The sequence below is a fragment of the Mytilus galloprovincialis genome, chromosome 6 (genome assembly GCF_965363235.1).
Source record: "Mytilus galloprovincialis chromosome 6, xbMytGall1.hap1.1, whole genome shotgun sequence".
In the NCBI taxonomy this organism is placed as follows: domain Eukaryota; kingdom Metazoa; phylum Mollusca; class Bivalvia; order Mytilida; family Mytilidae; genus Mytilus; species Mytilus galloprovincialis.
The window spans coordinates 6,833,307-6,858,931 of record NC_134843.1 but is presented as its reverse complement, the minus strand read 5'-3'; the positions used below and the strand labels follow the sequence as shown (position 1 = coordinate 6,858,931).

The following is a 25,625-nucleotide window of genomic DNA, read 5'->3' as shown; positions in this document are numbered from 1 at the left end:
GTTATATAACAGTTTTTGTTTCCAATACAATTGAATTCATGAAAAAAAAAAACACTTTTACGATCCTTTTTGTAAATACAAAAGCCTTAAAGTTGGAAATAATGACGATTACGTATCCTGTCAACCCATTATCTGCCTTCTTGGCCTCTTCTTCGCGCCAATGACTATTTTTCATATATTGTTATAGAGTATGTTATATAACCACCAACACGCATATTTATGATCAAATTGCATAATTAGAATTTATACACCTGTTTCGTTTTATTTAAACACCATATATTAATAACTCATAACGTATACGTATCTTATTTCATTTTGCTATAATCAATTTCATTATATGCATACTAAAGTAATTACCGCTTCATCAATAATGTTACATTGTACAATGCAGAAGATAAATAACTCGAGAAAAACGATTAAAAATTTAAACAGCTGTTACTCTCTTATCAAAATGATAAAGTGCATTTTTAAAATGAGAATGTTATCAATAATGTTTTTGCTACCGAGCTGAATGCACGCTTGTACAATTATAATACTTTGTTTCAATTTGACTTTTGTGTGTTATATCGCGGTACAATCAATTTCTCTAAACCTACTATCATATTTTAAAAGTAACTGGTCGTTAAGATGCTACAGATAGTATTTCCAGTTTCATTTTTTGGAATTAGTCTAAAACTACTCTGATTTCATACGGCTGTTTTGCCAGTCAAGCTGGGACAGAAGCCACAGCGTTTCTGAGAAAATAGCTGTCAAGGACGTCAGAGTGATCTCGGACTTACACGGAATAGATAATGGAAACGGGGAATATTTCAAAGAAACAGTAACCAAAGATGCGGAGCAAGGAGCAGAAAACAACACAAGGCCGCTATTACTGAAATTTTACTGGTTTCTGACTATATTGACATGTTATTTAAACTAAACAAAGTTGTGGTATAAAAAGTTATATGAAACTGGCTCTATCATTTGATTTTGAAACAAATTGAATATTCATACTAAAGCAGGGATCAACAGTCTTATTGTTTTGCACAGTCTCATTGTAAAATTGTAATTTACGTTCTAGTGTATTATATTTGGAAGGCTGAAGACCGACATATCTCATATCGGCATCTGCATTAGGGGGGGGGGGGGGCGAGCGGACCGGGACCCCCTTTTTCAGAAAATTTTTAGTTGGTTATATAGGGAATCACTGAAGCGTGACGGAATTGGGCCCCCTCTTATGAAAATTTCTAATTTCTAGATCCGCCACTGATCTGAGGAGGTCAAAGGTGGGATGTTTTCCTTGTTTTGTTGATTTTTGTATGATTTTGATTTATTGTTTACAATTTTTAATCTACTGAATAATTACTTTTTAAGTTTCCATACTTTTCTGTTAGAAATTTGCAATTGTTTTTCCATTAACTGTATTTTTTATAAGCTCTAGAAATAGCTCCACTTATTCTTTTTCTGGACGACATACACTTATTTTAAACGTCAATTTTTTAACTTGCTTTTCTTGATTTTTTTTGTCGATATTTTGTCACATTTTCTCTGTTGATTCTATGTTTTCGTTCTAAATCTCTTTTTGACAACTCGGTATTTCTTGCATATGACTTCTTCTTTCGGTCATTCTCTTTTTGTAGGTAACATTCTACATTTTGTGTCCTTTTTCTTTCTCGATATAACTTATTAAATATGTAATTTCCGTTGAAATCTTATAAAAAAAATATGTATTTTCCGTTAAAATCTGATGTAATATATGTTTATTACGTTAAAATCGGATGAATAATATGTATATTACGTTAAATCTTATGAAATATGTATTGTTATTTTAAAAACGTATGAAAAGTACGTAAAGCCATGCATATAATGTGTAAAAAGAACTGGGCGTCTAGTGTTCGTGATTTATTGTTTAATCTTGGTTTGAACTATGTTTGGACTGCACAGAATTATGTAAATATACAGTTAGATGTTATAAAAACTCGTATAAAGGACCAGTATTTACAAACTTTGTATGCATCAATAAATGATTGTGAAAAACTGTGTATTTATAAACACCTCAAAACAGACTTTGTAATAGAGAATTATTTAGATTTTTTTATTAATAGTAACTTACAAACAAAATTGAGAAGTGGTACTTTGAAACTGAATTTGGAATTAGGGCGATATAAAAATATTCCTAGACATATGCGTCTATGTGAATGCTGTAATATGGCTTGTATTGAAAATGAATACCACTTCGTACTTGTATGTCCAGCCTACAGAACTGTGCGACAAGAACATTTGCCAAAATATTATTGTTCTTGGCCAAATAATTTTAAACTTTTTCATTTACTTCAAGCAAAATCAAAATCAATCACAATTAAACTTTGTAACTATCTAAAATATGCTTGGAACATTAGATCATGTATTGTGAATTAATTGTACCTTTATTATATTATGTATTGTTCTCTGCTATCTGTTGTTTTGTCACATTGTATATACTTGTTTATGTATTGCCATAGTATATTATTTATGCTTTCGCAAATAAAATATTCATTCATTCATTCAAATAAGTCCAAGGACTTTTTTCATCTTTAACAAACAACAAAATCTAGTTCATTTATAGCAGTTAGTCGACAGATAAAATTTGTGTTAATTTAAATACAGTACCATAATTGCAAACGATGTAAACTTATGATATTTTGAAACATTCATCAGTAAGATTGACTGAGCATGCGCAGTGATAGTAAACATGACTGCTGATAACCATCTGAGATCATCTGATTATTTCAAGATATAAAAAATGATTAATTTGATACATTATTTTTAATGTTAGCATTTAAAGACTTTTCACAGAATTAACTGTTTTGATGAATAAAGACTTATTCTTTGATCTTCTCGATTTTGATCGCACCTGCCGCTTTTAATATGCAACATAATCATATAAATTAAAAAAAAAAAACACTATTATAAGTTATAATAGTTTTTTTTATAACAGAATTAAAACACGTTTAATATTTCCCAGTGAGTATTACTAAGATGCATATGCCTCATTATTAAAGTTCATTTAGTAGGCACATTTGCCTTAACGGAATAACACACGGCTACATTTTATATCATTGGAAAGAGGAGAACAATCCTCATCGAAATGGCGTTGTCGTCGTTGTCTGCCGTGGTCACGATTTTTTTAAATCAGATTGATGATTGATTGTTGGTTGCTTAACGTCCAGTGGCAAATATTTCATGCATATTCAGGACGATTTTTAAATCAGGGTCAAAGGTCAAAGAAAAAATTCAAGAAAAATGTAGTCACATTTAGATAACTTGTTTCTCCTACATATATGCGTTTGGAGCAAAATAAAAACAACTAATTTATAGAAAAATATCTTTTGTTTCTACATTTAGAACTTATTGTTTATTTTTATCGCCAAAATGACTTTAGATCGATTGTTTTGCATATAGGGTGCAAATTTAAAATTTTCAACCAGCTGTTAAATAACATTGACCTATTTCTATTTCTAAACTTGATTTTTTTTGTATTCATTTCGGCACAAGTAAGAACTAAAGATGTTTTTGAGATCTTAACTTTCATCATTTGTCGAAAAAAATATGTTTTTCATGTCTTTTGATAGTCGGGTGTTATAAATTATATATAAATATACTAAATAAATAAATGATTTGGAAAATACATTGAAGGTATAAAAAGTCATGAGAATTCCGAATGCAATTAGGTTATATCCGGGCACTCTGATTCTAAACCTTGGTTCCATCTGGGTTTTCTGGTTCTGAACCTTGGTTCTTTGGTTCGAAACCATGGTAACTGGTTCAACATCCGGGTTGTTTGGTTAAGGCAACCCAACTTCTTGGTTCCATCTGGGTTCTATTCTAGAAGATTCTAATGTTCCCGTTGAACATAACAGAAAATAACCGCAAGTCTCCGAATAAAAAGGTCAAGTAGGTCAAAGACGCTAAAATTATTTTATAACATTAAACATTTTAGCATCGACAGTAAAGGAAGCTATAAGGTATTTATCTTCTCATTTTAATTATTTTGATAAGGAAACTAGATAAAAATAAAGCATCGTATAGATTTTTAAAACAAACCGAAGTATACAGTATATCGAACATCCTTTTATTTAATTCAGTCATTTTGTTTTCTTTTTTTTCCCTTTACTCATCCCTTATTTACGTAAATATGTCTAGACAGTGGTGGATCCAGAACTTTTCCTAAGGGGGGCCCGCTTCATTCATGTTTCAATGATTCCCTATATAATCAACCAAATTTTTCCCACGAAGGACACCCCCCCCCCCCCTGGATCCGCTCTTGGTTCCATCTTGGTTCTATTCTAGATCATTCTAATGTTCCCGTTGAACGTAACAGAAAATAACCGCAAGTCTCCGAATAAAAAGGTAAAGTAGGTCAAAGACGCTAAAATTATTTTATAACATTAAACATTTTAGCATCGACGGTAAAGGAAGCTATAAGGTATTTATTTTCTCATTTTAATTATTTTGATAAGAAAACTAGATAAAAATAAGCATCGTATATATTTTTAAAACAAACCGAAGTATACAATACATCGAACATCTTTTTATTTAATTCAGTCATGCTGTTTTCTTTTTTTTTCCTTTACTCATCCCTTATTTACGTAAATATGTCTAGACAGTGGCGGATCCAGAACTTTTCCTAAGGGGGCCCGCTTCATTCATGCTTCAATGATTCCCTATATAATCAACCAAATTTCCCCCACAAAGGGTTTGGGGGGCGCCCCCTGGATCCACCTATGCTAGAAGTTTTAAAACCACCCAATTAGGACATGTTGTTTATATGGCTAACGACATGTGCATCTAGCCACTTGACCAGTTGACGACTTGCATATATATTTGATTGCACATTTATTATCAAGTTCGACTGAATTTATTTAATGGATTTTTAATAATGTCAGATTTGAAAGAAATATATGTGAAGTATATGTTAGAAATCTTTTTGTTCAAAACAGAATGTTAAAAGACATATAAAGGAAAGTTATGATCAATAAGTTGGTAAGCTTTAATTAGTTGGAAAAAAAGTTATAAATATAATAAAATGTATAATTATGTACAATAAATTGGCAAATTTGATACTCATGCAGTCGTTGTGAAGGGCATGCATATAATCATTCGGCCAAAAATAAAGAAATCAAGATTAAGATTGAATATTATTTTTATAATAAAATTAATTGTACATGTGTTAATGACGGTGCTAGTGGGATATGTATCACCAGCACAATAGTAAGAACTTCTGTGTTGGCGCCATGATTTAGGAACATAAAGAGTTACACTAGTCCGTCTGTCCCGAATGTCCCATAAAAACGGGTTCTGCTCTTCTTACTTTAGTTTGCCTCAATCAAATACTTCAAAACCTAAACACAATATATAAAAGGAGCTGATGCATGAGTGCCAATGAGAACTCTCCACAAGAGACTAAATGACACAGAAATTAAAAATTATACAATGTAGCCTAGGTCACCAACACGGTCTTCAACAATGGGCAAGGTTCATACCGCAAAGTCAGCTTTTAAAGGCACCGACATGACAATGTAAAACAATTCAAACGAGAAAACAAACGGTATAAGTTATGTACAAAAAATAAACGAAAAACAAAATAGGCACGTGCATATAAAATAAGGCGGGGTTAAACATGTTAGCGGGATCCCAACCCTCCCCCGTATGTGGCATGAGTGCCAATAAGAACTCTCCACAAAAGACCAGATCACACAAACACTAAAAACTATGGGTCATATGCAGCTTTCAACAATGAGCAAAGTCAATACCGCATATAGTTATCAATAAAAGGCACTGAAATGACATTGTAAAACAATATTCAAACGAGAAAATAAACGAACAAATTTATGTAAAAAAAATGAACGAAAAACAAGTATGTAACACATAAAAAACGACATTCATTGAATTACAGGCTCCTGACTTACCACAAGCACATACATACCGAATAAGGCGGGGTTGAACATGTAAGCAGGATCCCCACCTCAACACAAAATCAAATTTGAAATTTTAAGTGTCACTTTTACCGTTCAAGAGTTATCATGTCCCTTTAAAAAATATAAGAAGTGCTGACTATTTCGTTACCTTTGTCTTAAATAAGGAGGCCCCTCATGGGGGGTCCTAGTAATCACATAATCACCATTTTTTTGCCAATATAATCACATAATCATTAAATATTTGCTTATCTTTAGTAATCAAATTATCATAAACTAAAAATACAGTCCTAGGTAATCAAATAATCATGAAATATTTGGCTTAATAATCAAATAATCATTAAAAAAACGGCCAAGTAATCACATAATCAAAAACCCCATGAGGGCCCTCAATAAGTCTGACTCAATCAAATGTTATGAACCTTATACGCGATTCACATTACCCCATAACACAGATCTGTGAAGCTCAATATTGGGTCACGATGGCGTCACTGTTCATGTTTTTTTTATATGTAAAAAGTTGTGGTACGATTACCAATGATACAAATGTCAACCCGGAGCCTTGAGATAGGAAAACTGCTAAATCTATTGTTTCTGTTCTTTAACTTTAATTTGCCTCAGCCAAATGTTTTGAAACTTATTCACAATGCTTATGGTCACAAAACGGTCAAAATTACGCGAATCCTGCATCTATATGTGGAAGTTTACTCATTTTTTTCACAAGCAGGGGCATCTGTGATTAATAGACATATTCTACATTTACTTCAGTAATCAGCTTATTTTCTTCCATTGAATTCTTTTTTAAATAAACTGAACTTGCACAATTTTTTTCAGGATCTCGGTGCAGTTTGGTAACAGACAGTGATATCAAGTTAACTTAAATGTGACCAACTTAACAAAGTGTTTCACTAGATTGAGCTCTCTGTCTAGTTGTACTTTAATGGTTCTTAGCATTGAGTTCAGTTTATTGATATGCGTATACCTTCTGTGTGAATTTTTATGATGTAAAAGCAGACTATTCATACCTACATGTCCATGAAATGAAATCTAAGGTAAAATGATTGAAACATTTTGCATTATCTATCACAGCTGGCAGAACATGATGCTACTGAAGCAGTAAATTTTCTTACTTGATATTCACGGAAATTAAAGGATTTAGTTTCATCTGAACCAAACATTCTAAAAAATTGAGAATGGAAATGTGGAATGTGTAAAAGAGACAGTAACAATGTCAAAAGAGCAGAAAGCAGTCAAAGGCCATTTATGAGTCCTCATAGCTGACTATGCGGTATGGGCTTTGCTCATTGTTGAAGGTCGTACGGGGACCTTTAGTTGTTAAAGTCTGTGTCATTTTAGTCTTTTGTGGATAGTTGTCCCATTGGCACCCATACCACATCTTCTTTTTTATATCTTCAACAAAGCGAGAAAATCCCTCTTCCAGAGGCGGGCTTCAGATGGCCCTTAACAAAATGTGTACCAGTTCAAACTTCAAATTATAAAATCAACTTACAATTAAAAATATACAAGACTAACAAAAACCAGAGACTCCTGACTTGACGTCAAGGTAATCATACCAAGAGACACATCCAATATGCAAAGGTCAAGAGTCAAAAAGTCATAGTCTGGTCAAGAGATTCTTGTGAAAAAATAAAAGATTTTGATAAAAGGGTCATTGTGGTACACTAAACTAACAATATATCTTATGTATCTAATATATCTTAGAAGATGTGGTACGAATGCCAATCATACAGTTAATTCTCCATTTAATTCAAACAAAATATGATACAAGTTTTACATTGAGGACAAAGGTCAAGCTCACATGAAGTTTCTCGTGCCAATAGACTCATATAGAAAACCTAGGGCAGAGACAGAAACACAAGACATATAATTGAATGGAACTTGTATTGCAGGTCACTACAATTGCCTTCAACAAAGAATATAAACTCTCGCAACAAAGCAAGATTAACCCCGTCTTTCACTAAAGTTTGAGCAGGATTCTTTGCAACGATTATCTTAACACATATAATTGAGAATCGAGTCGTGCAGTTATGTCAAGAAATTAAAACGGTAAGATTAAACATTAAAACAGTAAAAACTAGCCTAAGGGTTTACCATTAATTTTTAACCCAACCATATGATAGATAGTACTATGGTAAACTTATGGATCATACACATGATACAGTCATGAAATTGAATATTTGAAATAGTACGACCAGAACAATACAAGACAGAGTTGTAAACAAAAGAAAGTAATGATTCATATCGAATTTTTAATTCCAATGCACAAATTAGGAACCGTAGTTTTCATTCAATTTATTTATCTAAAATGTACGCTTGGGTTAAACAATGGAAATTAACACTGTATATTTATATAAACGATCAATCTTGTAAATAAATAAATAAATAATCTTTATTTCAAGAGGATGATCCCATTAGTTAAAACTAATCTTCCTGAGAGTCCTCAAAATAATAATAACATATTTATAAGTACATAGAGTATTATAAAGTTATATTATACACAATATACAATTGTATTTAAATAATAATGAAAAAAGCATATTAATTTGCACAATTGATGAAAAATTTGTAACATTTTGTTTTAAAAGATACAAGTGTATTACTCATTTTTATTTTATTTGGTAAACTGTTCCATATTTGAGAACCTGAATATGTAAACGTTTTCTTTAAAAAATTTGTTTTTGGTTTTGGAAGATTTAATAGTTTTTCATCAGCTGAACGTAAGTTATAATTTTGATTATCAGTAAAATGAAAATTTTCTTGTAAATAGTTAGGAACCATACCATTTAATGATTTAAATACAAGTATTGCCTTTTGGTATTGAATGCGTTTTTCCACATTTAACCAGCGTAAACTATTAAACAATAAACTGGATGATGTCATTATGTCAGCTTCTACTATAACCCTAGCAGATTTCTTTAATAACTTATTAAGTTTATTTATTCTACTTTCACAACAGCTTCCCCATATATTGAAACAATATTCAAATAATGGCAGAATATCAGCATTAAAATAGATAATACGTATATGCATAGGTAAATATTTTCTTATCTTTTGTAATAAATTGATTTTGTTTGATATAGTACATGACATTTTATCTATCTGCTGATTTCAATTTAGGTTTTTGTCAATATATAAACCAAGAAGTTTTTCACAATTTACATTTTGTATTTGTTTATTTGAAATATTGATATTTAAACTGTTTCCAGTTGAACAAAGTATTTGTTTTGAACCAACAATCATTGATTTACACTTTTTGGCATTTAATTTTATACAATTTTGCGAACACCAGTTTTCAATTACATGAATATTACTTTGAAGGTTAGAAGTTAACTGAAGTAAATTATTACCTTTACAATGTAATGTAAAATCATCTGCATATAAATCTATTAATGAATGTTTTATATTAAGTGGTAAATCATTGATATATAAAATAAATAACAGAGGGCCCAGGATAGAACCTTGTGGTACCCCAGTTTTTATGCATTTAGTATCAGACATGACGTTATTGACCTTAACTTGTTGGCTTCGTTTAAACAAGTATGACTTAAACCAGTCTAGTGTACAATTTGAAACATTATAATATTAAAGTTTTTTTAATAAAATTATATGATTAACCAGATCAAAAGCTTTCTTTAAATCTAAAAATATAACTCCGTTTATTTCTTTATTATTCGTCAATTATTCGTCAATTTCTAGGTAAATATTGAAATTTCTGTTATTTTGTGTGAAAGAGTATATATAAATGATTTGTTTCGAAATTAACGTAGAACTTGGTTGAATATATAGCTCTGTGTATAGCTTTGCTTTATAGAACTAAAAATTTCTGCAAATAGAGAAAGACAAAAAAGGGGGGGGGGTTAAACTTATGAAAACAAAACGAATATTAGAAACAGGTAAAACACCCCTTCCTACATGTACAGATGACTAAATGAGCAACAGTTGGCTATAATGTTTACAAGTATTTCAAAAATATAATAAGGGAGATGGTTATGTACAGCACCTATGTATTTTACAAACAATTGCAAACAAAAAAGGAGTGAGAAACAAAAGAACATTAAAAACTTATAAAATGAAGACAAGCAGACAACAGCATCGAAAAAAACATGAAAAAAAAAGAACAAACTTTTAATGCAAATAGAAAATTATGATCGAGGCTGGTATTACTTACTACGTTCTATTGTCTCCTGTAGTTTAAGCCCACCAACCAAGCCAAGGTCAGAGAACATATGGCAGTTTTATTTAAATATTTTTTTACATATCTTTCGGAATTCCCACTAGATAGATTATTACTATAATTTCCACGATTCCAAAACTGAGTAGACGTTTTATTTATTGTTTTTAGCTTTAACCTGAAACTCGCACTTTCATTTGGACCGTGAAATTTGGGTCAAAAGACTAATTTGGCTTTGAAATTAGAAAGATCATACCATAAGCAACAAGTGTACTAAGTTTCAAGTTGATTGGACTTCAGCTTCATCAAAAACTACCTTGACCAAAAACCTTAACCTAAAGCGGGACGTACGGACGGCCGAACGAACATACGGACGGACAGACAAGACACATTATGCCTCTCTTCTATTGTAGGTGGGGCATAAAAACATCACGCTTACCGATCCCAAACAGGGCCGATTACGTTGAATCGCATCATGTTACAGCTTGTACGGCTGGTAGAATGTTGCAGATGACAAACCCGAGACTTAAACATATTTCGTGGACAGGTAAATAGCGGCGCAAATCTTGTGTGCAAGTTACAGTGTCTGTTTGAAACCATAGCTCATGCGTATGCTGCATGGAGGGGAAGTAATGAACGCATAATATCTGTATCTTGTGACTTTATTATTGATTTGTATATTACAATTATAACAAAACTATCATTTAAGGGAAAACGGTAGTATTACATTTTCCAAGCATTAGATTAGCCTTTTGTGTACCCAAGACAGGTGAAGGAAGTCAACTTAGGAGTGCCGTGATTGGATGTAAGGGTACAATATATTTGTTTATTTATCTAGGAATAAGGGAGCTACCATTTGATTTTTATGGGGGGGGGGGGGGGGGTGAAAAATTTTGTCCTGCAATTTTTTTAGTTGTAATCTCTGTCCTGCCTTTTTATTTTTCACTCTATTCGGTCCTGCCTTTTTTCTTATTAGTTTATCCTGACTTTTTTTACCTAAATTGTCATCCTGCCTTTTTTTTACTCAAAACTCCTGTCCTGCCCTATTTTTTTCAAATTTCATCCTAGCCCCCCCCCCCCCCCCCCCCCCCCCCCCATAAAAAGCAAATGGTAGCTCCCTAACTGCAGTGTTTATATTTACAATATAAATTTTAAAACCTATTGAAATATTTTCTAGACAATTATTCGAAAAGGCTTTCAATTTTTTTAAAATTTGCTGCAAAATGACGGTGGGCAGGGATAACATAAACAAGCTCCGTTGGAAATTGGTCATGATACTATTTGGCTTCAATTTTTAAAATAGAGTAATAAAGAACTAGCACAACACATAATTGTTTTATCCAGGTTTTTATTATAAAAAGTGGTAAAATTAGAAAATGTAAGTATTGTCGCCTATGGCAGAATAAATAGTACCGTTTTCCCTTAAAAAAACAACTACAGAAAATGAGAAATGAAGTTAGTGACAATTGTCCTAGTTAATGACCTGATAGTATAAGCTACACAACGATTAACGGCACGAGAAAAGGCGTGTTTAAATCAAGGCAGAATTATCACTAAATTTGATTTTTAAATTGCTATTTTCTTCTCACCCCGTATAACCCCGATACAAATGAAACCGGACGTTGACGCGTTCGAAGCGATAATCAGGACAACATTTGGTTTGACAACAATTTCGAATGCCTCTCTAGAACTTATTTGAGTATATATAAATATGTTAATGTGCATGTTAGTTTATTTATTCAATTATACAGTTGTTGTAAGTTTTAGATATTGCATAGAACGTTTGATAAAACTGCTAGATGCAAAACGCACAGACATGGTGCAATTTCATTCGTTTTATGAGGTAAACAATGCTGAATATCTTTTCGTGCATACACCTTTGCATATTAATACCTTAAGCAATAATAAATAACTATATGTTGAATTACTACGTGTCTTCAAATGTTCCCTAGAACTTAGAATAAACGCAATATCATACTAAATAAATGTTCTCTTACTGTATTGTTCGTTCAATCAAATGTGTCGCGTTCGTTGTGCATTTTTAAATAATCACTGTACAGTTCGTTGACAAAAACCGTCACAAATCACTTTCTTGTCAAGGTATTCGAGATGGTGTCGGCGACCCTTTTTCTGTATTTCATTGTAAATGTTGTCTGTTAACTTAGTCAAAGTAGTTTAACTTAAAATATCTGTCATCAAAAGCCAAAATTGTAATATTTAACCAGCGTGACATCTGATAGGAATGCTTCTATTGAAAATTGGGACTTTCAACGTCATTCCAGATGAAATGAACAGTTAATAAATATATTCCAGTAGAAATTAAGTTTCAAAAAGTATAGTACAGTCAATAAAACTTTAATGACTTACTTTTCACAATTTTGAGATTCTTCCAATGCCGATGTTGGTCCAAATTCGCCTAGATGAAAGCAGACATAGGAACTCGTTGAACTTAATTTGTCGAATGCCATAGATGGCATTCCAACTGCTTTATTTAAAACAAATTTTTTTTTATATATAAAGCTTTGTAGATGTGATGTGGTGGCCAGTGAGACAACTTTCCACCAAAGTTTAAATGAAGTGGGTGTATGAAGCAATTAGTGTAGTCCAATGTACAACATTTAACAATGAGGAAAATCAATACCATAAAGTCGGCTAAAAAAGGACCCGATATAAAAAAAAAAAAATAAATAAAACGATAAAAGTAACGGTAATATTTTTATAACTTATGAACTATGTATTAAAGAAGAAGAAAAAATGACAGATCTATATAACCAATGTACTACAGGCTCCTGACGTTGGACCGACACAAAAAAATTGCGGCGGGATTAAACACGTGAGCCCCCAACCCTCTCCTTAACCTGGGACACTGGTGTAACAGCACAACATGATAAAAAAAATTGTTGCAATTGGCTCAACTCAAAACGACGGTACAAGGCAGAAAAACCATATACAATATCGACAAAGGAGTAATTTTAGTAACTGATAGTTATTTCAAAGCGAATTACAACTAAGAGGTAAATCATGTATCTAAAGAATTAATCAGTATATATCCAACGCTTTAAGATAAAGACGTAATAAAACGCATGGACTTGTGCAATGCCAGATATAAACAGTTTTGAGAGGATGTACGGTATTATGAGTTCTCATAAGTGTGCATATGATTAACAGGTACAACATAACTTTCTATATTTTTTATTCATGAAATTTGGTAAAGGATGACTGGGAAATATACTATTAGATATAGTCACTTTGGGTTTTTTTCCGACCGGCAGTAAAACCTGACCGAAGTTGGCCACCCGTTTAGTTGTGTGGGATGTAAAAGTACGCAGTCACTTCCAGTCTGAATGGGAACATAAGATCCAATGTCTTGTGTAAAGAGAGTACTGCGCTAACTACACTGTACGAACCCCTGCAAAAACTTTATGAGAGGTCCATAAATGACCTTTTTAAAGGCAACATTTGTGTCCTTATTCAATATACCTCATTCTATCTAGTGGCAGTCCAAACTTCCCTAACGTAATTCCGGCCTTCAACAATGAACAAAGCCCATACCGCATAGTCAGCTATAAAACACACCGAAGTGACAAATGTAAAACAATTCATACGAGAAAACTACCGGCCCAATTTATGCACAAAACAGTGAACAAAAAGATATATAACCACTGAATTACACGCTCCTGGCCGTTTGGACAGGCACATACAGAATATGGCGGGATTAAACATGTTAGCGAGCACCCAACCCACCACCTAACCGTACATTAAATGTCGTATGGTAAAAACTTTCAAAAATGCTATCAAACTAGAAATCGTACGTGTGTATCTATATGCTTAGCCATATTTGCATCTGTCGAGTTATTGTATTTTCCTACCTTTGATAACTATTCCTACCAATTTACACTTTCGTATACATAAGGATTTTTTTACATGTACAAATTTACTCCAAGAGTGTTTCGACAATATAACGGATATTATGGGTTGCTGTCTGCATGTTATGGTGGGAAATTATTATTTTCATACACGCATACTGGTTATAATCATACCAAAGCATAATTTAATACATGCAAAATTCATTAACAAACGCAATATTGTGCCAACGAAGCGTGCAGTATAAAAAGGTGTAACGACAACGAAGCGTACACAACATGAAAATTGAAGACACTTTAAAACGTGTATTTTTTTTGTTTCTAGATACAACATAAACAAACGATCTTTATAAGTTTGTTAATTTATACTATGAAATTTTCAAAAATGTATGTTTTAAAAACTGTGAGGTACGAGAAACATTAAGTTTTGAATATTTAAAAATACCAAGCACGTTTTATCATTGATATCGTCGTGCGTTTTTTGATATTTGTATATAAAAATGTCACACATTTGAAAAACCTTTTAGTAACTAATGAGTATTATGGCAAAGAATATATTGGAGCAAAATATCCGAAGAATAGATATTGGATTTTCTTTAAAAGTATTAATTCATAACTGTCTGAACTCAGTGTAACACGTTGTGTTCGATTCAAATGCGTCAACGTCCGGTTTCATCTGTATCGGGGTTATACAGGGTGCTTCTCACCGATTAACATTACACGACAGATATTTGGCACACATATGAACCATGTCTTATTGATGTAATCAGGTTAAAAATCCTGTGAAAGTAACACGCAATAAATTTTCTTTCGTTCAAAATGTGGTAAAATTCAGCAAAAAAATAGTCTTACATCATGAAATACTTATACTTAAATTATATAAATCTTTTCAGCTCTCGTTATATGATAAATTTAATTTTTAAGCTGAATGATAAGTATCATTTTAACAAATAACACAGAAAGCAATAAATTTTTTTTTCGTATTGAAGATGGCCTGTATGATGAGGTATATTTGAGTACCCTAACAAACCACAAAATTTTGAAAAACGTGACCACGGGAGCTTACGACGACATTCATGATTGGAAAATATAATGATTTTTCAATAGTTTGCATATAGGGAAAACGGTACTATTACATTTTCCCAGCATTAGGTTGGCCTTTTGTGTACCCAAGACAGGTGAAGGAAGTCAACTTAGGAGCGCCGTGATTGGATGTAAGGGTACAATATATTTTTTTATTCATCTATGAATAACTGCAGTGTTTATATTTACAATATAAATTTTAAAACCTATTGAAATATTTTCTAGAGAATTATTCGAAAAGGCTTTCAAAATTTTTTAAATTTGCTGCAAAATGACGGTGGGCATGGATAACATAAACAAGCTCCGTTGGAAATTGGTCATGATACTATTTGGCTTCAATTTTTAAAATAGAGTAATAAAGTACTAACACCACACATAACTGTTTTATCCAGGTTTTTATTATAAAAAGTGGTAAAATTAGAAAATGTTAGTATTGTCGCCTATGGCAGAATAAATAGTACCGTTTTCCCTATAAGTATAGCCGTGTGTTATCCGTTAACTTAAACTCGTTAACTAGACGTCTTTTTCGATACTGGGCACCCTACTAAAATTAATTGTTCTTGAATACAAAAATGACGTCCCTAATATTTAGGTACAGTGATCGGAATTTGTTTTCTGCATAAAGAATCGGATATGGCGTCTCAAGGCAATATTTGTTGTTTTTATTTCAACTTAAGACACCTATGTATATATCCTAACTTTAGGACCAAAGCTAGGACATATCTTTTCTGAGAAGACTTTCGTTAACCTTCGTTAACTTGAATTTGGACTAAATTTGTAAGATGTGTCCTAATGCCATCATAAGACACGTCCTAAACCTGAGATTGTTTCGTTGACATGACCCTAGAACTATTATGTATGTAGATATAAGAAGATGTGATATGAGTGCAAATGAGACAACTCTCAATCGAATTCACAATTTACAAAACTAAACTAGTATAGGTCAAAGAACGGTCTTCAACACGGAGCCTGGGCTCACATCGAAGAGCAAGCTGTAAAGGTCACCCAAAATTTCTAGTGTAAAATCATTCAAACGAGAAAACCAACGGGTTAATCTATGTAAATAACGAGAAACACTTATGAACCACATCGACTGAACATCAGATTCATAAATTTAACAAAACAAAACAAAGCGAGTAGAATTATGTTTCTGTTTTGCAGTTGTTTATAAAAAAAAAAATATTTAAATGTTTTAGTTTGAATTTTAAATTTGAAGTCAGTTTAATACCTCCTTAATGGAGGGAACATTTAGATTTATTAATACAAATGTTTTTTTATGGGCGCGTATGGTATTTTGTTATTTGTTTGTTTGTTTTTAAAATACCAATGTAATTTTATATCTAATTTAAATGTAATATGCTTTACTTTTTGTAAAGAGATCAATGACATACATGTACATGTTTTGCAGAAATCAAGTTAAATGTAACCAATACAGTGTTAAAATTTAATAAGAACTAAATTGTAACACGGATAAAAGACAATTTTCCCCCAAGTGCATATTGTATTTAAAACTAGATGTGTCAAAGCGACACGAATGGCCCAGTCTCAAAAAGTTGAAAAATCTGCGATTTCAATAACACATGTGGACACAAACATGATGGTAGTCTCACATATCAAAAATCAGCTCAAAATCTGGAGGCGTATAGAAAAAAAGTCTGTATAACTGTGATTTTCAACAATTTTCAAAGTCGTAAACACTTAATTTTGGCAAAAATTAGTGGAGCCAAACGAAAATTATACTTAATCTGTACCTCATCATGGGAAACTCACATACCAAAATTCAGCCCAATATCAGAAAGTGTTTAGAAAAAAAGTCCGTATAACTGTGATTTTTCAACAATTTATCAAAGTCCAAAGCCCGGAATATCGGTAAAAATTAGTGAGTAGAACGAAACTTAAACTTGATCTGTAACTCATCATGGTAACTCACATACCAAAAATCTGCCCAATATCTTTAGGCGTTAAGAAATAAACTCCGTATAATGGTTTGTTACACGAAATGACGGAATGGCGGAATTTCGGAAATACGGAATTTTGAACAAGGGTAAAACTATATGGCACCGACAACTTCGTTGCAGGGCCATAAAAACCTTCTTTGGATGCATTATTTGAGCGATTATCGATTGAAACACACGTATACACCTACTCTTTGAAACGCAAATCCAAATTCAGAATTGATAAAATTAATTTTAGGAAATATAAATATGAGCCAAATAATCACTTTTTTTTTTTTTTTTAAAGCAAATGCTATCTTTATAGATTCACTTTAATTCTGGTATACATGTATAATGACGCGAACATATATTTATGTTTCCCTTTTAATGCACATTTAGAAACTTTAAGGTCGTTCAGTGCAGCATACTAACATTGTAAATGTTAGTGCAATTTATCCTTCAGATTTGCACCAAGATCGAAATAAACTTAGTAATACTTTGGTCAATTAAATTAATACTAGAACACACCCGCGAAATCGCGGGCATATAAAGCTTGTGAACTGTTGTAGGATGATTTTTGTAAAAGATATTGTGTATGGAGAGTTACATAAAAGGTATGAAAAACCCTCTCCTTTTTTTCAGGTAAACGTTTTTGGTCGAGGTAGTTTTAGATGTAGTTGAGCATGTTTTACTTATTTTAATATATATGGAAGTGGTATGACCCCTTAAATAGTGAACATTTCAAAGAAAGCAGTAAACAGAATCACGAACTTTCTATACTAACATAGAAAGTCCCTTACAGAATACAGAGAGTCTCTATATATTAAAGTAGTATAATCGTAGTTTACATGTAGATAAACGCGAAAAATATTTGTCCTCTCTAAGGAGGTATAATAGTTGTGATTATTGCGATCTAAACACCATGATATGGAGAACGCTCTACGATTGGTTGTACTTGTGTCACATGTTTTACTTATTTCAATATATATTCAACTGGTATGACACCTTAAATAGTAAACATTTAAAAAAAAACCAGTAGACAGAATGCAGAGAGTCTCTATATATTAAAGTAGTATAATCGTAGTTTACATGTAGATGAACGCGAAAAATAATTGTCCTCTCTAAGGAGGTATAATAGTTGTGGTTCTTGCGATCTAAACACCATGATATGGAGAACGCTCTGATTGGCTTATCTATTTTTCATTTTTGTTATCCATCATACGATTGGTTGTATTTATGCATGTTTCAAACCGGAATTCTTATCTATGACTAAAAGACAGTCTGATGACGGAATCATATCCGGACTCCTTTTTTTGTCGTTTTTCTCCCAAAATAACTCAATCTGAATAATCGTAAGAATGGATGACAAATGCGACTATGCATATTACCTATAGGGCACAGAGGCATGATGCTTGATTTATTGTGGAAGGAAGAGAAGCGACACACAAAACAAAACGAGGTTTTCTCGTTTAATAGTATAGATTACGTGTAAGCATTCGTCATTTTTGAGATATCTGTTGTCTGGTGAAATTTTATGCACCATCCTACCAAAATCCGGAGCTGCAATACTACCATGATGACTTGAAGGAAAGAAAGGAACAGGAAAAAGAATAAAATACAAAAGATTGGATTGTTGCTACATCAGTTTGAACCTACCCATCGTCATTTATGAGTCAAATATCTCGTGATGACGGCCGTAAAATGTTCGATGTGGTGATTTTAACATCACGATTTGGAACTCATTGTTTAAAATGTCCTTATAAGTGATTTAATATCAAAAGTTTCAAAACCTATTATTAAAAAGTTTTAAATCGATTGTAAAAGCAGTCCTACTATGATCTCACACCCTAAACTTTTCAATCATGAATGTAACAAATAAAATCATCGAATATATCAGGCGTATATTTTGTTCACCAGACGTGTGTGTCTTCCACAAAAGACTAACTAGTAGCGTTCAAATAAAATAAAATAAATGAAAATGAAAAGCATTGAGGACTCAAAATTGCGAAAGTGTTCGCCAAACTTATCAAAGGTAATCTACGCCTAGGGTAGAACGCATATAGTAATATCAAAAGACATCTCTATAAAAAAAGAATTTAACATTTATAAGTTGAGAAAAGTATTAACTATTCAACAGATACACATTGTCCAATCTATGTTTTTGTATTTGCATATACAGTTGATGTTTCATGTCGCTGTATTGACGCTGCAAAGATGAAGACAAACATATTGCTATTGACATGAAGCCATCCTTAAAACATCACACATCTCATATTTTTATTACTGATACTGATATATAAATACATTTTAAGCTTGCAGCAAATATACAATTTTCAAAATAAAGCTGTTTTATGTGTTTTACAATGTATGTTGTTTGTCTTTTCTGTGATGTCCGGTCAGAACCAGCAAATTTTCAATTAAGAAGGGGGGGGGGGTGGTCAAACCCAGGAGAAAGAGAGTTAAAAATTGATATCTCTTTTTAAATGCAATGATCATAAAAAAGGGGCTCCAACCCCTAGATCCACCTATTGTCTGTTTTAATAACAATGTATTACCTACTAGTATTAAAAAGAACAATGTTTTAAAAGTAAAAATTCAAACAAAACAGTATGAGATTTGTGAATGAAAAAAACCTTATCAGGAAGCTATTTAACTAAGAGTTCCAACCAAGTGATGAAGTTAAAATAAGACTGATCAACGGATACTAACATGAGAAACACATATGGCGCAGTATCGGCTTAACCTTCCGGATCACCTGAGATCACCTAAGATATTGGCTTGGTTCGTATTGCTAACTCTTTAGTTTTCTGTGTTGTGTTCCGTGTACGGTAATAATTTTTTTTGTCCGTTCATTTCGACTTATGAATTTGAATGTCCATTTGGTATAATTCGCCTCTATTTTGTTTTAACAGAATAGAATATAAAGATAAAAATTAGGTCAAATTGGAACCTCAGTGTCTTAGTACAATTATTCCAGTCGCATGAATAACATTTTTTGCGTTGCATTCATCAGGGAGTATAACAGAGGATCTAAGTTTTAAGGAAATACGGTGTCGAATGCTGATGATTTTAATCTATGTTCAAACAAACACTTGAACGTGATGTAAAATTTAACTTTTACTTGATTAAAATCAAAATTAAAATAAATTAAACGCTATGTAATTGCATAAATGGGGTGGCTAGTTAAAACCTTAAAACGACAAAATCATGGAACATTCCAACGTATACACTTACCATCGTTAGGTAACCCAAATCTAAATAACATGTGATTGAGACAATTATACCTTCGTTGTCTTTGTTCGTATTTTGATAATAAGATTCCGGGTTTGCTATTCCAATTTCTTCATAAGTGGATACGCTTGAAATATTATAATAAATGTATAATGAAATTGTTTAAACACAATAATGAAGTTATGCATGGTATGCATTGTCTTAAATATCCATCTGTGAATTATTGTGTAACTATTACTGTTAAGCTTTATTTTGATTTGTGTAGTTACTGTAATGAAGCAACTTGTTTTTAATAGAGAATTAGAAGCAATATCTAATAACTGCTGAGTCGATTTTATTTTATGGCACATTTCACATGTCGCACCTGCCTCATACTTCAATAGACTGGTAAAGTACATTAATAAGAACAGCCTTTTTGTAAAATAAATAAAAGCCATTTGAAATAAACCAAAAACAGCGACTGCGTTTTCGCATTTGTAATGAAATTGTTTGCAGTGGAATTGACGACAGATCTAGACGTCGTCCAACCAAAAAATGCGATATCTAAAATATTTCGTTAGAATAATGCTCGATAAAAGGATCTCAACGATAATTGAACGAGTTAATTAACCTGAAGTTGAGTTTAACAGCTTCTGTCCTTGACAAAAAATAGTTACCAATCCAATTGAACCAGTAAGGCAATTACATAACACTTTTTTGATATTTGTAAGACTATTTGACCGCAAAGTGGAAAGGGATTAATATAAGTTGCAAAACTTGTTTCCCAATCCACTATAAATAAATATGTTTAAGCTAGACTATTTGACCATGCACATATAGGGTTAAAATGATACCAAAAGAAGTCATAATACCAAGAGATGCTTTTAGTTTACAAACTAACCATAGCCGCAAATCATTAATGAACATTAAAATCTAGAAAAGTCCACACTGGACACATATATATAGTTACTAGAACTTATTCATACAGATACCTGTTTGCTTCTTCATATTCAGTACTAGAGCCTGTAAAAGATATACATGTATTGACCTTTATAAATAAAATTGAGAATGGAAATGTGGAATATGTCAAAGATACAACCACCCGACCAAACTAGAGGCTCTAAAGAGCCTGTGTCGCTCACCTTGGTCTATGTGAATATTAAACAAAGGACACAGATGGATTCAAGACAAAATTGTGGTTTGGTGATGGTGATGTGTTTGTAGATCTTACTTTACTGAACACACTTGCTGCTTACAATTATCTCTTTCTATAATGAACTTGGCCCAGTAGTTACAGTAAAAAATGTTAGTAAAATTTTACAAATTTTGTGAAAATTGTTAAAAAATGACTATATAAAGGGCAATAACTCCTTAGGGGTCAATTGACCATTTTGGTCATGTTGACTTCTTTTTAGGTCTTACTTTGCTGTACATTATTGCTGTTTACAATTGATCTCTATCTATAATAATATTCAAGATAATAACCAAAAACAGCAAAATGTTCTTAAAATTACCAATTCAGGGGCAGCAACCCAACAAAGGGTTGTCCGATTGGTCTGTAAATTTCAGGGCAGATAGATCTTCACCTGATTAACAATTTTACACCATGTCAGATTTGCTCTAAATGCTTTGGATTTTGAGTTATAACCCAAAAACTGCATTTTACCCCTATGTTCTATTTTTAGCCGTGGCGGCCATCTTGGTTGGTAGGCCGAGTCACCGGACACATTTTTTAAACTAGATACCCCAAAGATGATTGTGGCCAAGATTGGATTAATTTGGCCCATTAGTTTCAGAGAAGATTTTTGTAAAAGATCACTAAGATTTACGAAACATTGTTAAAAATTGACTATAAAGGGCAATAACTCCTAAAGGGGTCAACTGACCATTTCGGTCATGTTGACTTATTTGTAAATCTTACTTTGCTGAACATTATTGCTGTTTACAGTTTATCTCTATCTATAATAATGTTCAAGATAATAACCAAAAACAGCAAAAATTCCCTAAAATTACCAATTCAGGGACAGCAACCCAACAACAGGTTGTCCGATTCATCTGAAAATATCAGGGTAGATAGATCTTGACCTGATAAACAATTTAACCCCATGTCAGATTTGCTAAAAAGCAGATAAAAGCCGAAGGTTTCAAATGTATGGATTGATGTCATTTCAATTTAAATGATAACGGTTTTTTTCTGAACGGATATTTATTATGCAATGCTGTTTATATGAACATATATCTTTAGTGAACTAAGATTAACAGTTTGTAAACCGGACGTTACCGGTAATGCGATAATCTTAATATTAGTCATATATTCAACATGTTTTCCAAAGAAAATTTACTCGTCAATGCCTTCATTAATAAATCCAGCTTTAAATTATTGTTTATATTCTTCATATTATTGTCAACTGCACCAGAAACAACACTAAAAGTAAAGCTTGGGCAATTCGTTTTAATAGCAACTTGAAAACTATCAAGGCATACAGATAATTTATACATTTTATGTTCATACGTTTAAGGGCCAGTTGGAATATTGATTCATTTTTTGCGATATTGCTTTAATGTAAAGTAATGTTGTGTCCACATACACATGTATATACAGGCAATTAGTTTCGGAAATGAAAAATAATATCATTTGTGATGTGGTTTCTCAATGTGCAGGAGCGTTATCATCACACACACCACATTCTCTGGACATTCTGTTCATTACAAGCATGTACTTCAAAACAACACCAATTGTTAAACTCGATTTGTAAAAAAAATATCAACATGTCAAATATCCTTGATCAGAACTTTGTGTTTCTATGTTCTCATGTTGAGGCGCATCGGGAGTGATCACCATTACACCTTATTGAAATTGAAGAGGGAAATTCTAAACACTTTTTTTAACAATATTTGTTACATATTTTTTTTTATTATTTTTTTGATCGATTTCAATATAAAGACAACATACGTATAGTGTCTTGAAATATGAAATTTATTTGTATTTAGCACGAAAAGGGGAAAATGCTCGGTAAAACCTCGCATTTCTACCGTTTCTAAGCCTCATACAAATAAATTTTATATTTCAAGACACTATACGTTTATTGTCTAAGTATCCGCCAGACATCACAAAGGTTCCCGTAAAATTTTGACGTCAAAAATGTTTGACGCCACAATGGAAAAGTTATTGTTGTATGACGTCAACGATTGAAGCGGCACATATTTTTTTTTTAGTTCCTTGGTTTCATACGAACACGAAAACGAAAGTAAGTTCTCACGTACCTGCTTTAATTGTTTGGAGTTCATCGTAAGTGTGTTGGTCAATATTTGTCTTTTGTCGACTAAAAACAAAATAAATTATTAACGAAACTGTTACCCGAACCAACAAGTAATTTTGTTTAAATCTCTAATAATTCAGTTGAAAAAAAATGTATTTTAGATAAATCAAGGCATGTGTAATGTCTAAATCCTGTAAGTGAACATATTTGTAAAAATGAAGTCTTTAGAATCAATACATCCGGTTCCATTTAGTCTTGTATCTTCATAAGGGAGAGTTTTACATAAAATGTAAGCATTTTTAGAGTACTGCATTTTTATTGCAATCAAGAATGTACGCATGTATGCATTCTTTTATTGTCATTTACTGGTATTCAATTTAACAATTTGCAATTCTCGGTACCTTAGGGTGGACTGCTTCACATCAAATATGGGCAATACAAGAGTTAAATTACTTGTATCACTGTTATATCAAATATCGTCATGTTATTGAAAATTATATGAATTGTAATTTAGTAGTCGGACCAGGGCCGTAACTACATTGAGGCAAATGAGGCAGATGCCTCATGTAAAAAATTTAAAAAAAATAAAAAAAAAAAAATGAAACAAAACATATGAAATTGTTTTCACGGAAGTGTCTTGCAAGAAGCAAGTTCTCTTCACTCTCTGGTGTATCCCCTTGATGTTTTTCGTTATCCATGTTTCCATTTTCCTTTTAGTTTTCAGAGTTGATGGTCTATTGTTTGTACTTCTGTGTTCCGGGTTTGTCTTTTGTTCATTTATTGTCCTACTTTATGACTATAGTCTGAGTGTTGATTTTCATTTATAAAGTTTAACGTGGTTTTGCAATGTTGCATGTCCACCGATGTCCAGAATTGTGCGAGAAATATATTTTAAGAACATGCGATGCTACTCAGTGGACACAAATAAAATTTGTCCTTTTAGTTTAAACATATTTATTTATAGTGGATTTGGAAACAAGTTTTGCAACTTATATTAATCCCTTTCCACTTTGCGGGTGCGAGTGCTGCCTTGTAGCGGCATTAGCCTACTATTTTTTTAAATCTACAAGGGTGTCTTTAACGTGCAAGAGATATGACTCTCTCTTAACACGGGTCAGCCATTTATCGTCTCCTTCCGACGGACTATCATCGTTTCCTTCCGATGGACTATCATCGTTTCCTCAAGACCATACTCGCAGATGGTGTCAAGGGAGAGCCCAAAATTGAGTTCCTGAAATTTTCATCCCAAACGGGAATCGAACCAGGAACCTTTGTGTTAGTAGTCCGATGTACCAACCACTACACCACGGCTCTCTTCTGTTGTCCTTTTTGCATGGATAATTGAAAGTAATATCACAGAATACAAAAAAACAAGGTATTGCCATATATGACCTTTTACATTGAAAGGTTAAACTTGCATTAAGTTGTGCTGAGACCCTTAAACAGATAATAAAGGAGTATGGGGACATAATCGCACACAATGTCAATGCATAGAAAAAATACAAATGATCAATGGTCAAAGTTTGTGTTCCTGCTCTTCATCTTGATAGTTGCCGGATGGTCTTCAACAATACTTTAAAAGAATCATTAATACCGTAAAAGATCGCAAAACAAGGTGAAGATGGTCCCTAGTGTAGACTTAAGCAGTACTAGTACTTAAAGTCTAATACTGCAGTGTCAATATATTTAAATCTAGTCATAAAAAAATCACCAAAGTCTAATCACAATACAAGACAATAACAGACAGACAGATACGGTATTAATAATTATGAGAATTACGATTTTTGCTTTATCCTACATATCGGTCTTTTAATATTGTCTCTAATACCTAAAAGTCTTGAATTACAATGAATCTTTGTTTTTGCTTTGGGACCTTATTGTCGAAAAAAATATCTAAAAATTAATTAAGCCGTTTCAATGCAAGAAAGAGCCTGGGAAACGCTCAGAATGCACAATTTTGAGTTATTTTTCTCAGAGCTTCTGGGGGCCTTAAGCGGCCCCCGGACCCCTCGCCCAAAATGTTTTGCCTCACTATCAAAAGAGGCTAGTTACGGCACTGCAGTCCTGGTACTTCAGTATGATAATTTTGGTCGTAAAATGAATTTTTATTTATTAAACATTTACACAGTAAATTGTTGTGACGGTACTAT

General features: G+C 32.4%; 1 protein-coding gene and 1 long non-coding RNA gene across 4 annotated transcripts in view; one reads left to right on the top strand and one right to left on the bottom strand.

Annotated features, from left to right (window-relative positions):
* LOC143078810 (uncharacterized) overlaps nt 1-25,625 on the bottom strand; it is a 47,220-nt gene that overhangs the window by 5,525 nt on the left and 16,070 nt on the right. For 2 of the 3 annotated variants that reach the window (XM_076253793.1, XM_076253795.1), the window contains 4 exons: nt 23,480-23,538; nt 21,208-21,238; nt 20,290-20,363; nt 19,088-19,211 (listed from right to left, as the gene is read on the bottom strand). In XM_076253793.1, the coding sequence (XP_076109908.1) occupies nt 19,159-19,211; nt 20,290-20,363; nt 21,208-21,238; nt 23,480-23,538 (217 nt within the window). In that variant the 3' untranslated portion in view covers nt 19,088-19,158. Of the gene's footprint in view, nt 1-19,087; nt 19,212-20,289; nt 20,364-21,207; nt 21,239-23,479; nt 23,539-25,625 lie in introns of those variants that run through there. The other variant, XM_076253794.1, reaches the window with a different exon arrangement.
* On the top strand, nt 6,875-8,031 carry LOC143077967 (uncharacterized). The gene is made up of 2 exons (XR_012978969.1): nt 6,875-6,985; nt 7,844-8,031. It is a non-coding gene; the product is annotated as an uncharacterized LOC143077967 (long non-coding RNA).